The 16,493-nt window shown below is 39.0% G+C and overlaps 1 protein-coding gene across 1 annotated transcript in view; it reads left to right on the forward strand.

Annotated features, from left to right (window-relative positions):
• USP32 (ubiquitin specific peptidase 32) overlaps positions 1–16,493 on the forward strand; it is a 131,244-nt gene that overhangs the window by 72,595 nt on the left and 42,156 nt on the right. Inside the window, exons 7-13 of the mRNA XM_014522638.2 lie at positions 3,913–4,044; positions 6,483–6,590; positions 7,538–7,653; positions 8,057–8,119; positions 11,288–11,371; positions 15,197–15,258; positions 15,394–15,496. Of these exons, the coding sequence (XP_014378124.2) occupies positions 3,913–4,044; positions 6,483–6,590; positions 7,538–7,653; positions 8,057–8,119; positions 11,288–11,371; positions 15,197–15,258; positions 15,394–15,496 (668 nt within the window). The remainder of the gene's footprint in view (positions 1–3,912; positions 4,045–6,482; positions 6,591–7,537; positions 7,654–8,056; positions 8,120–11,287; positions 11,372–15,196; positions 15,259–15,393; positions 15,497–16,493) is intronic.

Genomic DNA, 16,493 nt, shown 5'->3' on the forward strand with positions numbered 1-16,493 from the left:
CAGTACACCAGACTCTCATGCAATGGGCACTCCGTTCTCCAGGTTGTCCTAGTAGTCTTGCTCTGCCCTGCTTCAGCTTAGAATCACAGGGCTTGAAGGGCCCTCAGGGGAGGTTTGGTCCAACCCCTGGTGTGAATGCAGGACTGCTACTCTGAAATTTTCCCCATCTTGTGTTTACTCAACCTCTTGAAAACCTCCACAATGTCCGCGGGTGATGTAACATCAAGGACGTTCTTCCTGTTTTGAGTTCACATAGCTTGAACACTGGGGGCAAGAACTGTACACAGAGCTCCTGTTGTGGTCCCATCAGGCTCTTGTACGATAGCATTGATATTTTTCTGGTCTCTGCTGGGAAAAAAAAAAAAACCTAACCTGGTCCACTCTAACATTGTATTTGCCTTTTTCATGGTTACATATTTTGGCAGCTCAGTTGTCTTATGAACAGCTTAGACACCCTGGCCCTTCTCAGTCATTTTAAATTGATAAACTCCCAGTTTTTAACAAGGCTTTTTTTTTTTTTTGGTTAGCCGTGTAAATTGTTGCATTTTGTACTATTGAATTCCTTCCGTCTTCTGTTAGTATAGAAGCTTTAGTAGCCACTGGCTCTGCATGATACACTAAAGGGTACCATACAGTCAACTGAAGGATGCTGCTTGTATAAAAGTGCTTCTGAATGCATATTTAACTCTGTGCTGTTGCACTCTTTGAATAGTCATACTCCAGTAGTATTTCAAATGTTTGCCACGTGCCTTACCATTTTACCTCGGTTGTCTTAAAGTTAGTACCTTTTTTATATCTGTTAAATTTTTATGTCCGCTTGCTTTTACAAGGTAAGTGGTCAGCCTCTTAAGGTGACTGGCCTCGTAAGAAGAACTTGGATAGAGCAGAATATTCTCCTTTACATTTATATCCTGTCTTGCTTAATAGTAAAAAAGAGAGGAAAGCATTATAGCAAGAAAACCCTTACTGTGGTTTAATCTTAATCTCACCACCATGTTATCCTCTTAGTCGCTGGGACATTGTATGTCACTTTAAGCAGATCTCTCTGCCTGAAATTCCAGGATCTTCTAATTGTTCATTTGATAATGACAAACAACTGCATTTGTACAAAAATACTTTTGTTCAGTCAGCCGATGTTTTCGTAGCAATTCAGTCATTTGGAGATGAAGAGCTCTTTATATGGATTGGAGCTGGATATTACATGGAAAATATTATGGTGAACAGTAATGCAAACCAGGCTTTAGTTAAAATATTGGAAATATGGTATGCTTCTACTGTTGTGAACCAGACAGAATTGCACCATTAGGTGGGTAAAAATAAATTTGTTTTTAGAACACGTTGAAATTCTCGGTTTTTAATAAATGCAAGCATGAATTGAAGTTAACACTGGCTAAAATGAAAGCTGAGACCTTTTGACTTCTAAACGAAAAGCGTAATGCTGGCTAATCAGTATATGCAGCTGTAATATTCAGTAAGGAAATCCAAAAGTGTATGAATACGGTGTTAACTGTAACTGTTTTTTGTTGGCAGGGTCTTAATACATATCAAATATATAATTGTTCTGCTGTTACAAAGTAGAGGGATATTTTCCAACTATTTAAAAAAAATTTTTTTTAGTAGATTGTCTTGTAACTCCAGAGCTATTTACCTGTTGAAAATATCCCGTTAATCTATTAATTCTTTCTGTTTTATTTACAATGACTTGATTACTGCATTAAAATAAAATGTGCGAGTTTTTATAAATACTTTGTCTACCAATCAAGAGCTGTGGGTTGGGGTTTGGCATTACTGAGCCATTATCCACATCCCGCACATCTTGATTTGCTTCAAAGTACAAAGCAAGAACATTTTACCTACTAATAGCATTATCTTTGCAGTAGGAAAAATAGGAGCTGAATATTTTCAATGTTGATATTTTTGTAGTCACGTCCTGTTAGAAAGTGGTTTATTGGAAGATACGTAAAGACACCAATGCAATCTCTGCTTCACTTTTTAATGTCTTCCAGTAATTTCTCCGAACATGAAAAGGGTGCTTCTTCGAGTAGTTTGCATTGCATAACATTACATGCCTGCTGAGCTGTTACAACTTGTTCACGGTAATTTTAATGCGATTAAGTTACTACCGTGTATGTGACCGAACTAGGTAGAATAAATTTAATAAAACAGCCTTTTCCTTGCTGAAGAGAAATAAGTGACGCGTGACAAAGCACAAAAGAGTTCTATTCAAGAAGCACAACTTACCAGCCTTACCTTAAACTCTGACCCAAAAATAAATTACAAAACAAAAAAAATCAGATTTACATGTTAATTCCATATTTTTCCCCCCAAGACTCAACAGCTGCTTTTGCTCAAAGATGAACCAGAAACTGGCTGGCGGTTGCATTGATACCTTTTATGCAGTTTGATGCAATGTTTATATTGCTTGTCAGGATTTCAGGACAGGTGTGGAAAGTATCACTTTTTTGCTCCGCATGTTCAGCTTCAATGGCAATACCCTCCTGAGTGGAATCCACACCGTGCCATATTAGTTCACTAAATGCCAGGAATTGAGACCAAGTTTAAACATTAAACCCACCTGTGTTTTTATTTATCTTCTGCTTTTAGTCCTTGCGTCATTGTCTTGCTCTGCAGTCCAAATCAGGCCAAATAGCTGAAGCTAAACCCATTAGAAAGCTGGCATGGATTTAAGGGCTCGTAACCATCTGGGAATAAGATCACAGCACACATGGTGGTTCTTAATATAGACAGCTTTGTTATTAAGTATCTTTTTGAGAAACGTTTAATTCTTACTGACATAAAGCACTGTTGTGACATGTATATGTAAAACAAGGGTGAAATGCTTGGGAGAAAATCCATATTTTTAACCAGTCTTACTTTGCGGACAGAAAGACCCCTTTTCTAGACGCTGCACATGGAATTTTGCTCATGGTTTTTTGTTCGAAACGTTTTGTCTTCCCCACGGTTTATTTTAGAACTTTCTTGATGAGTAGAAACTTGACACGGTTACTCAGTCATCTCATCATTTTTCAGTTAAAAAGAGTAGAAATAATTTAGCCGTGCATAGATTTGGCCTTTCCTAATACTTGTTCTTGTGGCTTTTTTTTCTTCTTCATTCTTCCCTGGCTTGTTACTGCTCCTGCTTTTGAATTGAGTTGGGAGCTCCTCATGATAAGTTTGTCCATGGAAGCTCCAGGACAAAGTTGGTCTAATAAAAGATGTCAGATTCACCCAAAAAACCTTGTCTGCCTGTGTCCTTAGACCATCATGGGTACAACCTACATCCCTAAAAAAAAGTACCATCATTTAAAAAATAAATAAATAAATACATTTAAAAATAAATAAACATTTAAAAAAAAGCTTCCTATCCAGTTAGTCATTGGTATAAGGGGAAAAAATAAGTAAAATAATAGAAGAAGCTCTAGGGAACTTAGTAGCTGACTGAAGTTCACTCTGTCAATAATATGATATTTTATAACATGTTTGATTTTTCATTTTTAGAATACAGGTTAGACAATCAGTGATCCTGCATATGAAGAAACTCGATATTCACCTTATTTCTTCAGAGCAACAGATAACATTGATTTGTATATGCATGGATTTGTTATAAAATTCATTAATGGTTTCTCTTTAAAAACCATGTTTTTATTGCACTAGTGCCAGCTTTTTAAATTGCCTCTGCACTGCCAAAAATGTACATGTGCAAAGCATTTGTGTATTTGTAGATGCAGTGTGTGGCTTTTCAGCAACATTTTAGACGTTCCTGCCTAGCTATGCTGTAATTCTAATATATTTTAGTATGGATGTAGACACTTGGGTGTGGGTTTTCTTCATTCTAACAGAAAATAAATGTTTTCTTTAAAGGACTTACGTTTTTGAACGTGTTAGAGTTTTAACTTGTATTTATTTATACAGTGGAAGAATCAGACATCATCGACCTTGAAAAACGATATTGGCTGCTAAAGGCTCAGTCAAGAACTGGACGTTTTGATTTAGAAACTTTTGGCCCTTTAGTTTCCCCTCCCATACATCCATCTTTGAGTGAAGGTATGGATCCTCATAAAAAGTTTTCTTTTGTGCAGTTCTGTTGGTGTGGGTTTACGTGTTCAAAAATACTTATACAGATCTTACAGACACATGCTACTCCAAACTTTCCTGTGGATGCATTGTTGGTTTACTAGTGTCCAGTAGAACATCCTTTTAATTCATTTTTAAGCTTATGTTGGGAAAGGATTTGTTTCTCTAAGCTCTAAATATCTGAAAACAGAAGAGAGAGCTTCTGTGAATCGGTTTGTTGACAAGTCTGGACTGACAAGAAAAATGCTGCCTCTGAGGTGCATCTGTATAAACTATTGGAAAAGCTGGCAGACGTTTTGATCTTTGCTGTTTAAGTTAGTCTATATTTCCTTCATATTTCTTCCTTGTCTTTATTCAACTTCTTTAATATAAGAAGATACCTTGGCGTTTCTTTAGAAAGGAACGTGGGCATGCTTATTCTTAAATGTTGAATGCCAAATAGCAGTTCATTTGTAAAGTGAAAATCCAGTATATCAGGATAGTAACCTAGTATAAAATGAAGAGATCTGCCTTAATAGTAAGAGCTGAAGAGAGCAAAAGCACGTGGCTGCTTGGAAGACTAGTATATTGGGGTGTAGGCCATTCTGAACTAGGTGGTGAGTCCTTTCAAGCTCCTGCTAGATTGGTTTAGTGTCAAAGATGGAATCATCAAAGAGGGGTTGTCCCGTGTAAAATGGGATGCGTTCCACTTCTGTATACACAGTTGTCCACATCCCTGAAACAACACCAGTCGTTGCTATTTGGAACTGTTCTTACTCTCATTAGCGACTAAAATAGGGCAAAGATACACAGCAGGTGTAAACTGTCATAGCTCCACTCTGATGGAGTTCAGACAATTTATACTGTGTGAGGCTCTGTCCCTGAATTGGACCACAGCAACAAAACTATCTTTTCACTCCTGGAAGTGGCATATCCAATTGTGAAATAGTACTTGGGACTGGGGCAGAAAAGCCTGAAATGCTTCGGTTGGTATTGTATCTGTTTTGTGGATGGGAGACTTGAAACGTCCAGGCTAGGCCTTTTATTGATGGGGAAAGACTTTCAAAAGTACCTAAGGATTTAGAAGCTTAAGTCTCTTTGAAAGCCAATTGAACTTAGACACCTAATTCACATAATGGCAGATTTTTAACAGCTCCTAAGGAGGCAGAGAAACCTCTAGCGATTTCAGCGGGAGTTGGGTTCCACACGGCTCTCGGAAAGCCAGCTGGGAACATTTTTAAGCCTTTTACAAATATGGCCTTTTTCTGACTACTTGATCCTGACAGCCCTGGAAACTAATTCTGTGTCTGCACTGATATTTAGGGCTGACCTTGAGGTTATCCTCAACCGTTCAAAATCACTTGCTCTGCCCTTTCTCATCTCTGCCATTACTAGTAGCCTACATAGTTGCTGGCCACGTTGTGCTGCTTATTTTACAGCATGATGCTGAGATGGTTTCTAGGTTCCCTTCTCAAGTCTGTCTGGGAATTGGGATGCAAGCTACTTGCATCTCTTTCCTGTTTGCCTCTTACATACAGTAGAGCGGGATGCAGAAGGCCAGGAAATCAGGGACAAGGGGGGTTGTGGGAAAACATTTGGCCGACTTCTTATGTTCCAGGTGTATTGCATGTAGGCGAGTTCCAAATACACTGCAGAAAAGGAAAGGGTAAGAATATGGGCAGAGCTAGGGTTAACCTCATACGCAGAAGTTCAACAGCGCTTCCAGGATCAAGCTGGACAGGCACCGGTGTCTACGGGCTTCAGGACAACCTTGAAGTTTGCCCCTAACTATCAGTGTACGCAATCTAAAGCTATTCTCACACTCGCAACAAAAATGCTTGTGGAAGTCTTAAACATAAGGGAGACACCAGGTGTGAGACTGGGGCTGCCAGGCAGGAATTAGGGAGGTGTTTGTTTCTGGCTCTGTTTTGCCACGAGTAAGTCACTGAGCCTGATTTTCTTGGTTTCCCCATGCACAAAATGAGCATGTTGGCTGCTTACAGATGTTAAAATAAAAAACAAAAACCGCATTAGTTCGACCTGACTTGCCCAACATCTGTATAGATCGAGCGATTCAGTGGGGCACTTTTATCTAATGGCTGATTGAATCAGCTTTAGAAAAAAGTGCCAAAAAGCCCCACTAAAGTGTCAAAAAGCTCGATCTATACAGACGGTGTGGAGCCAGGTTGAACTAACGCGTTTCCTCTTCTGGTAAACCGTGGGTTTGGGTGGGGGGTTACCTTGTTTTAATTTTTCGTCTTTGCCAGCAGCCATTAATGCTTAAGTATTTGTCATGGACACTGAAGATACATTACTGTCACCTAATGTTCCTACCTTGCTGGGAAATCTGAAGCTCTTATATTAAAGCTAAATATTTTTGTTGGCTTGTTTGGTCGGACTCAGTGTGGTGACGCTTCTGTGGTTTGTAGGTTTGTTTAATGCATTTGATGAAAATCGTGACAATCACATAGACTTTAAGGAAATTTCCTGTGGGCTTTCAGCATGCTGCAGGGGACCCTTGGCAGAAAGGCAAAAATGTGAGTGTACAAAATATTGTCCATTAAGCTGCTAATTATAAGAAATGCATCTGTTCAATTTTAGCAATTAAATTTAGTTCATTTACATATTTTGTTTTTTAAACCTGGGCTTCAGAAGGAGGCAGGGAGAAATCTCTCGAATATACATTCTTGAATTAAGTTTAAACATGAAGGTTTTATTCTATTAACTGTGGCTAAGCTTTATTAATTCAGTATATTCATATGAGTTATTCTGACTGCGCTCCTAGAAACCCCTTTAGAGAAGTATTTTATGTTGGTATTCCAGACATTCTTTTAGTACTTTAATTTTGCTAATAAATTTTTCATAGGTACAAACTGCATTAATTCATTTGTAATACCAAATTCTGTCTCTCATTATATAGAGACAAATTAAACATTTGGTCTTTCTACAAGATGTTCAAAAAATTATGCACTTGCTGTTTTCTCTTCTAATTAGCATGGACCAGTTTGTTGGCTGTCCAACTCTTTCCACTTCCTGTAGGCTGAGATACAGCTAAGTGCCGTTGAAACAAATGTTGACCCTGTGTAACTTAAAGATTGACATTTCGCTAGAAAATCGTAGGATACTGCATGTACGTGTATCCCGAGCCATTTCACCCCACGCATCGCAGAACGGAGAGAATCTGGACTTCAGTGTAGCAAAAACTTTCCTTTCCCCACCTGCTCACTCAGAAATCTTGGTTCATTTTTGTTTGGGGTTTTTTTGTGAAGCATCAAAGCTGTGTCATCAAGTTGCATCCCTGAGATTTGTGCAGGTTTTGACCTACAGTGAAGATTACAAGATGCGGTAGACAGGGTAGGGGTGCACCTTATGCATTCAGCTTGTAAGCGTGTTTTGAAGTGAGAGGCTCAATTTAGAGCATAGCTTGTCGGATGACTCAGACCTACAAAAATAATCCTTTTTTTTTTCCTCCTCCTCCCCTCAGTTTGCTTCAAGGTTTTTGATGTTGACCGGGATGGTGTTTTGTCTCGCACTGAACTTAAGGAAATGGTGGTTGCACTTTTAGAGGTCTGGAAAGATAACCGTACTGATAAAATACCTGTAAGTCGCATTTTAATTTATTTGCCACTGTTTTCTAAAGTGTCCCTTGAAAAAGTTTAAAGTTTCACAGTAAAAACTTCATTTAGGCGGGTTTCCCCAAGACTTTCTTGAGCTGTTTGGGAAGGCAGTAACAGTGTGCGCCATTGACCTTGTGTAAAAGTGCAGTGGCACTAACTGTAGTAGAACTATTTGCTTGCAATTTCTGCCACTGCTAGTGTTTCAAAGACATTTTACATTTAAAATATCAGTGGTATGAAGACACTAATTTAATTTAAATTAATCTGTACATGTTGGAAAAATCAGGGTGTTTGGGTTTTTTTGTCCTTCTTTTGGGCCTGGATTTCCTGGCATAACTCTAAATACATTTAACACTTTTTATTTTCTAATACCTTCATTTGCCAAGGAATTGGACAAGGATTTATCTGAAATTGTGGAAGACATTTTGAATGCACATGACACCACAAAGGTAAGAATTTGCTGCGCTTGCTGTTACCTTTTTAATAGGAACTTGAGAATAGGAAGCTGTTGGGTGTATGGTGTTCCTCTTCCTCATGTGTTTTTGTAAGAAGCGGGTTGAACCCTTGATGATGAAAGAAGATAAGCAGCGATAAAAACTGGATTATTTTGCAAACAAAAAAACCCAGAAATATTTTAGTTTTTTCATAAATAAAGGCATTTTAAAATCACGTAGAAGTGAAATGAATAAAATCAAAGAAAATTAACTTCTCGGCATAGGACTGTTATTAATAAAAGATTCCCTTCTAGGAAAATGTCACCTTTTCATTAAAGTTTTCCAGGTTTATCTATTAGGAAAAGAGTATGTACTTGAATTTAATAAGCCATCTTTCTATATGAAAATCAAGTCCAGAGTAGATAAGCAGCAGAAATTAATCACCGTCATGGTGATACTAGACTTTATTACGTTTGATTAATACTGCTTTAATAAACCTGGTGTTTTCATTTCTCTTTGCAGATAAATTGACCTGTAGTGTCTTGTTTTGAAAAGCTAATAATATTTTCATGTATAATGAAGTACATACTTGCAGTATTGTCACAAATCAGAGTATTTGAAAGACACTCTGGCAGCACTTGTCCTGACTTTCTGAGATGTTAATAAAATGTTTCCATATTTTAGAAATAGTAATACCATATGTGGTGCTTTTAGACCATTTTATATACATTTGGAAATGCAGTTCATAACATTATTGGTTCAGGATGGTCCCAATACTCGCAAGCACACTCAATATGATTCTGTTATTTCATTTCCTTATAACTTCCAAATGAATAAACATTATAAGAAGTTCATAAAAACTACAAGCTAGTTATAATGGTGAGTAGAAATGCTTGATTGCCTCTTTGAACAACTGCATAGCATGACTTTCTGTGCTTCAGAAAATTGCAGGCATATCATTTGGTAGCAAGAAACTTCCATTACTGTAAGAGTAAAAAGTATTGCCTCTGTAATGATGTGCCTCTCATCTGTTCAGGTTTTTATTGTTTCGCCTTCAGGAAAGGTGGCCTGTAGCTAGACACCTTACAAGCTTATCCCTAGTGTTTAGCAAAAATGGAAAAAAGTCTTATTTCTTAGCAGGGATAGACATGGAGCGGACTGTCTCAGTAGATTGTGTATAAAAGTAGTGCTAACAAGAGATGCTAATGAAATAATTGGATAAAAGTGCCCTTTGCAGGTTGTCATTGTGCCTCTAAACTGTAGAAAAAACAGGTGGCTACCAAAGATTTAGTAATTTATCGCTACTGTGTAAGTCCTTATGCAATTGCATCCATGTATTAGACTGTCAAACTTCTTATCAGACAATTATAGAATATTAGACAATGTTTCTAGAGCTGGCCATTGTCTACATAAGTAAACAGATGGTTAAGTATTTATCTGGATTCTTGTTCAACGTTTCACCTGGATATTATGATGTTTATTCTCTGCCCAGCAATACTTTGTACTGTTGCCAAATAGTTAAAATATTTGCAAAATTATATTATATTTTAACTTTTGCTTTTATCACTGAAGTATTTTGACACTAAAAGGAAGTTTGTCAGTATTACTGACAGCAAAGGCCTAAAGAAAGGTGGAACTGAACAAACATTGCAAAATAGTAGCGCAGTTTTTAAATGCAGCAATTGGATTCCCAGTCAGTCTGTCATAAGGAATGGATTTTTCTCCCTTAAATTGTTTATGAAATAATCAGTCATTAGGAAAATGCTGCTAATTTGCCATGCAAATGTCTGTCCTTTGATTTACCATTTATTATTTAGAGCAATTTTAACATGCTTGGTAACATAGGAAGATTGGCCATCTATGGACTAAAAATGAGTAAAAGTAGTGGCATAATGGTCCAGAAATTATGAGAGGGGCAAGGATTTCTTAAGGTGATATTTTTTTGCTGTACCAGCTACCTAGCTAGGATTGAAGTTAGACAGGCTTTCACCTGGGATCCTAAGACCCCAGCTGACTTCCTGCCCTTTGGGCGGGGGGCTGGACTCGATGATCTTCCGAGGTCCCTTCCAGCCCTGATGTCTCTGAAATCTATGAAATGCAAGACGTTCTTTGTCAGGTCTCTGATGGCAGCAAGCCAGGGGCACCCGCAGGGCCTGAGGCTGTAATTCTCAGCAGTTGACCCACAACTTCTGAAAAACCGAGAAGCCATCTTCTTTACCTCTACTCCCTCTCCAACCTCACTGTCCTCATGGTCAAGGGAGATCTACCTAATACCTTTAAAAGGCCAACTTGGGAACAAAAATCCATAAGCTGTCTGGACACTAAGAACCAAGGACTGAACATTAATATCTGGTTTATGGCACTTTTGTACTTTATCCAACTCCAAAATTCTCTCTACATAAGATAGGTGAGAATGACCCTCCTCCCTTTTGATCTCCCAGCAATCGGCTTCTTTTCTTCTGCTAATTGCCGGTTTTTCCAATGCTGTGCCTGGCTTCCGGTGAGCAGGCTGAATGTCTTGCATTTGAAACTTGCCTGATTCTGTTCCAATTACGTAGTTTGTCCAATAAAAGAGATCACCTTAAGAAATCCTTGCCTAGTGCCTTTTGTAAACTCCGAGAGGCTATGTTCATGCTATCAGCAATTTTTCAGAGCGACCGGTAAGCTAAGATGACAAGAACATTATTGAAAACAGTCTGCTTTCGAACCTTGAAGTCCCAAACCTGCAATTGAATTGAGTGGGTTTCTGCACTGATGCAGGGGGCCGTCTGTGCAAAACTTGCTGTAAGAGCAGAGCCTCAAACATCTTCAACAAAATGGCCACCCTGAGTATCCACGTACTGTTTCTAGTATACTTTAGTTTATGGCAGGTTTTATATACTTAATGGGAAGTGGTATATTACAGGATCTGAGGTTCAAACCTGTCAATGGTTCAATCTGTATGTGCTCAGCACTTCTTGTTTTGCTTGGGTTGCTTGTGTGTCTGGCTAAGATAAATACAATTACCAATTTCAGCTTAACGTCATTACCCTTCGCAGAGCAAGTTTTATAGGAACAGTGATGAATGTTAATCCTTTCCAAGACGCTGCTTTTCGTGCCTTGTATGACAGATTTATGTGCAGTTTTTAAGAGGAATGAGATCAAATTGATGATATTTGTTCTATCTCACTCCTTTTAACTTAGATTGGGCATCTCACCCTTGAGGACTATCAGATCTGGAGTGTGAAGAGTGCGCTTGCCAATGAATTTTTAAATCTGCTTTTTCAGGTATGTTTTAGTGCAAATTTAAACCTTAACAATATGGTAATTAACTCACTGGTTTTTCTTTTGCAGACACGAAGTGCAGCATCAGCGTTGTGTCAACATGCTTGTGGTTTTGTCTATTCCAATAAAATGTGTTTTTGCAAGTGTGCATCACCTTGACTGAAAGATGCCCTACTTGGTTGTTATTCATTTCTGTATACTGAGATGCATTAAAGCGCAATCTGATGACATGAATGCAAGCAGTATACATAAAACTAAGAGAACTTTAGAAGTGTAACAGAAGTTAGATTTTGTTCTTTTAGAAAATGTTTCACAAAACTAAGTAATCTTTCAAATTTCTGAGAAAGTGACGCTAGATATGAGAAAAGGTGCTGCTAAAGCTTGCAATCATTTTTCTTTTACATTTTCTGTTAAGGCTTTCTAAAGAGCTTTTATTGGTGGATTAGTAGTGCAGTTCTTGAAAGGTACACTGTCACATCACTGGCATAGTGCAGGTAAGCCTGAATTCAGAAGCTGAGGATCAAATGTGCACTGAATTCCTTTAATCCAATCAAGGGATAGCTTCAAAATGTAATACAGACCCATTTTAGTGTTGTCTCATCCTGTGTAAAAAAAAATAAAAATAAATGCCAAAGTTGTTTTGCTCTTTGTATTATATTCCCTGTCAGTTATCCATAGGAGTCACTGGCCTGAGAGGTGAATAATGTTATCATAATCCTCTGTAATGGAGCCACGAGGATTTGCCCTAGCTTAACACTCATACCTTTTTAAGGTGCAGCAGAATAACCACCATTCTTCCTTAGGTGCAAATTTAACACGCATATTTCTTCTTGAAGGGACTGATCCCATGGAAGCGTTAGGCTACTAGTCCAACCCCTCTCTTTTGAAATCTCCTTTATATTCCTGTGGAAACTTTAAATTGTATTGTGGATGCCCCCTGCCCACTCTCTTCCCATTTTTGGCGGTCATCAAATGCACCATAGGTAAAAACACTGGGATCAGGGACAGTTACTTTCCCAAGTAATGTGATACCATCAACTACAGAATGTTTTTAGCTCTTGTTTAAATTATGTCCTCAGGAAACGTTGTCTTTATTTTTGTGTCCTGGTTAGCACTGAATACACTGTCTGACCTTAATGTTAGCAATATGTGTAGGAGAGAAAAGAAATGATTACCTGATCAATAATCCGATAAGTAAATAGTGCTAGAATATCTCCCATTCATCAGAGGCAACCAATTGATTTGCAGAATTATTGTCACATATTTAACTTTATACAAAGATCCCATTAAACTGTCACACTTATCTGCGTTTTCTTTGCTGTTGTTGCTTGTTGAATAAAAAACACCCTGTTGTGAATATACTTCCTCCTCCTCCTCCTCTTGATTTGTTTGGTAATAATATAACAACCAAGTTGGCTTTTGACATTGCAGTCTATAAGAATGGATGTGGTTTTTGTCACAAAGTATGTGCTGTGCCTTTTCTTAATGAAAGAAGGTTAGCACTGAATACACTGTCTGACCTTAATGACTAATATTTAATCAAGATATGGACATATCAGAATTAAAATAATTAATGTTTGGCAAATGTGTTTTCCTTTAGTGATTGAACTGCAGTTGTTCTGCAGTGCTTGTTAAATTTCTCATCCTCCTTTCCCCCTTCCCTCTGGAGATGCTGCTGTGTAGCAGGGGGGTTTTGTTCAGTTCGGTTTTTTTCCTTCTCTCGCTCTTTCCCATGAGGCCACCATGTTCTTATAGTCTGAGGTAGTGTCCATCCTGCATGCTTTCTCGACTTAGGGACGCGAACACTAACCCTGCCACTTTTTTGTTTGAATGTTTGCTTGGGCAGTTGCTCAGCTTGTTTCTGCCTCAGTTTCCCATCTGCAAAATGGCAAAATTCCATTTCACACTTAATGAAATACTTGGGAGCTACATAGGAAATTACTATGGAAGTGTGAAGCATTTAGCTCTTTAGCAACAGTGGCTTTAGATAAGCAGCCAACAGCCTTTAACAAGCTGTGGGTGGGAAGACCCTGGCTCTGACTTGATGTGAACTGGATGGTTTTGGCAGCACATCAGGGGTGGGGGGCTTTCCCTGCAGCACCTCAGGGGCCAGCAGTCAGGAGCTGCAGCCTTGCCACCATCATTTATCCCAGCCCCTCATTTCCCTGGCCGGAGAGCAAGTGCAGCTTCTAGGCAGTGGAGATCTGTGCCGGGGCCAGGCAGCTGCAAACTGTATCTGTGGTGTTAGATGGACTGCATGTGTGGTGGGTGGGTGTGGGTGGGGGTAAGGGAGGTGAGGAGAAGTGGCATGGGTGCATTTGGAAGCTTGCCTGACCCTGGCATAGGTGTTCACTGCATGGGCACGGGCAAAGACCTCTGGCTCCATGGGCTGGATCTCGATGTTGCTGACCCTTCCTTTAGATCCAGTTTCAGCAAATTGGTCTGATAACTGCAGGAACGGCTTTATTTTGAGGAAGTTGGTTGTAGTACATTGTGTAGTACTTAATCGAAAAAGAAACTGCTATCGGAGCCAGTTGTGTTGCAAGTATTGGGAAATCTGTCACTTCCCAGCAGCTAATGCCCTTTTTGTTTTTATTCAGAATATAAAATGGTCTCGCGCAGTATAAAATCAGTTTATACCAGGTGCCCTTCCAAGAGTTAGAAATCTCCAGCTAAGATTCAAACTGATTGTTTCAAAAGATATGTAAGGAGAGCTCATCCATCACCTTCTGAAAACTGGGTTGGAGACTCAGCAGCTGATCTGACTAGACATGTCCATCTCCTTCTGTCAGTCTCCTGCCCGCCCCCTCCCTTAAGTCTGGGGAAACTGTAATCCAGGTATTGCGCCCACACACATACTCCTCTGCACATGCACGTACTTCTCCCAGCAAACACAGTTTGACCTTGGGGGAAAAACTACAGAGAGAAACCAGCTAGAGACTCCAACAGAGAGGAGGTGCATAAGCCACAGAAACGGGGAATGAGTAAAATGTTTCCATCCCCTTCAGCCCAGACAGAATCCCCTCCAAGTTTTGCAGCATTTGGATCGAGCTAGTTTCTTCTGCACCCAAGAGGGAAACAAATCTGACCCTCCCGTCTGTTCTGCGTGGTGAGGTTATCCTGGTAGCCCTCCAGTTTTGCTGGCAAAACCTTGCATGCATTTGCATGCCAGTCTCTGCAGCAGAGTGAGGCTTCTGCTTTGCTTCATTCAGCTGCTTTTGCCTTCCCTGAATAAGTACACCACGTTCTGTCAGGAGAGCCAGGTAGGGGAGCCAGTAGCAGAACTAGGTGTGAGGTAGTGGGGTGTCAGCCCCAGGCACAGACTGAGGTAGGGTGTAAGAATGGGTGCAGGCACTGCGCCAGCTGCTGCTGCCAGTAGGGCTGCAACGCTTCCTAGTTAATGTCTTTGCATGTAGCCAACAGATGCAAATGGGTGTGGACAAAACCTGGTGGTTTGGGAGAGTTGGCTTAGTGTAGATAGAGCCTCTGTCTAATCGGAGCAACTGAAATACTAACCAAAAAATTATCTCAGACCGTTCAGACAGTCAGTCAGCGCAGGACAGAGGAAGTCCCACAAAATCCAAATAAAACTATTTGCTTCAAGGGTAAAACTTCACTTTAATGTAGAGTTTCTTCCTCCTGTTTTTTTCCCTTGGGTAGCCACGTTGATACTTACTTTGGCTAAATGGTGCATGCACAGCCTTGTAATTAGTACTTTATAATACTCTGTTTAGTAACTTGCTATAAATGTATTTCTTTGAAGTCCTCAATCTGTCTGGTCACAGTCTGGCATAGTTCAGAATTGTCTCCTTCTGTCTTTCTGTCTAGGTGTGCCATATAGTTTTGGGGTTAAGACCTGCTACACCAGAAGAAGAGGGACAAATTATTAGGTACGTACTTTTATGCAAAATCTGGTTTTACAGGTTTCTAGATTAGTCATCATTTTAGTACATTGAGGGTTTTTTCCCTGCTATAATTTCTGTTTTATATGTTTTTGGTGATATTTTCTTAATTCTTCAATATAGGGGTTGGCTAGAACGGGAAAGCAGATACGGTCTCCAGCCAGGGCACAATTGGTTTCTGATTGCAGTGTCATGGTGGCAGCAGTGGAAAGAGTACGTCAAATATGTAAGTATAGCAGTAGTTCATGTTGGCACAGTGATGTTTCACTGTTTTGATGTTCCATTTGTGCATGAGTTAATAAAGCAGGAGAGAAAAGAAATGATTACCTAATCAATAATCCGATAAGTAAATAGTGCTAGAATATCTCCCATTCATCAGAGGCAACCAATTGATTTGCAGAATTATTGTCACATATTTAACTTTACACAAAGATCCCATTAAACTGTCACACTTATCTGCGTTTTCTTTGCCATTGTTGCTTGTTGAATAAAAAACACCCTGTTGTGAATATACTTCCTCCTCCTCCTCTTGATTTGTTTGGTAATAATATAACAACCAAGTTGGCTTTTGACATTACAGTCTATAAGAATGGATGTGGTTTTTGTCACAAATTATGTGCTGTGCCTTTTCTTAATGAAATAAAGGGTTTGACTGTAATTTAACTTACACAAATATCCTAAAAAATAACTGAGATGGAAAGGTAGGCCAGACACACGACTTTTCATGAGCTTTGGGGCTAAAACACTTTACAGGTTCTTTTAAATGAAGCAGTGTTCCTTAAAGACTCGATATAAAAACAGGCTAGTGAAAGCTTTGTGAACTTGAAGCTCGTGTTGGAAAAAATGCTTACTACATAAGACTTGGTTGAGACTGGAATATAAAACCTTAGCAATTCAGTCAACCACAATATAGAGAAAAAGAAACTTTCTATATTTCTATATCCTGTTAAAGGATATAGTAATATACAGGAAATGTCATAAAAATGAAGGTTTGACTTGCTTTATGAATGCAGATAGCCAAAGACCATCCAAAAATTGGAATGTGTACATTAATTAGTGGTTTAATTACAGTTGTTCTTCATGCACAGTAAATTGAAGAAATGTTGGTTTAATAAGGTTTTTAGAATGGTTGAGATACTAGGCGATATGATCCTTGTTATAGTGTGAGTTTTTAGTAGCATATAAGATTTCATTCCTAATACTTTTGCTCAACTCTAGAACCT

This window comes from Alligator sinensis, unplaced genomic scaffold, assembly GCF_000455745.1.
Source record: "Alligator sinensis unplaced genomic scaffold, ASM45574v1 scaffold118_1, whole genome shotgun sequence".
NCBI classification, from domain to species: Eukaryota; Metazoa; Chordata; order Crocodylia; family Alligatoridae; genus Alligator; species Alligator sinensis.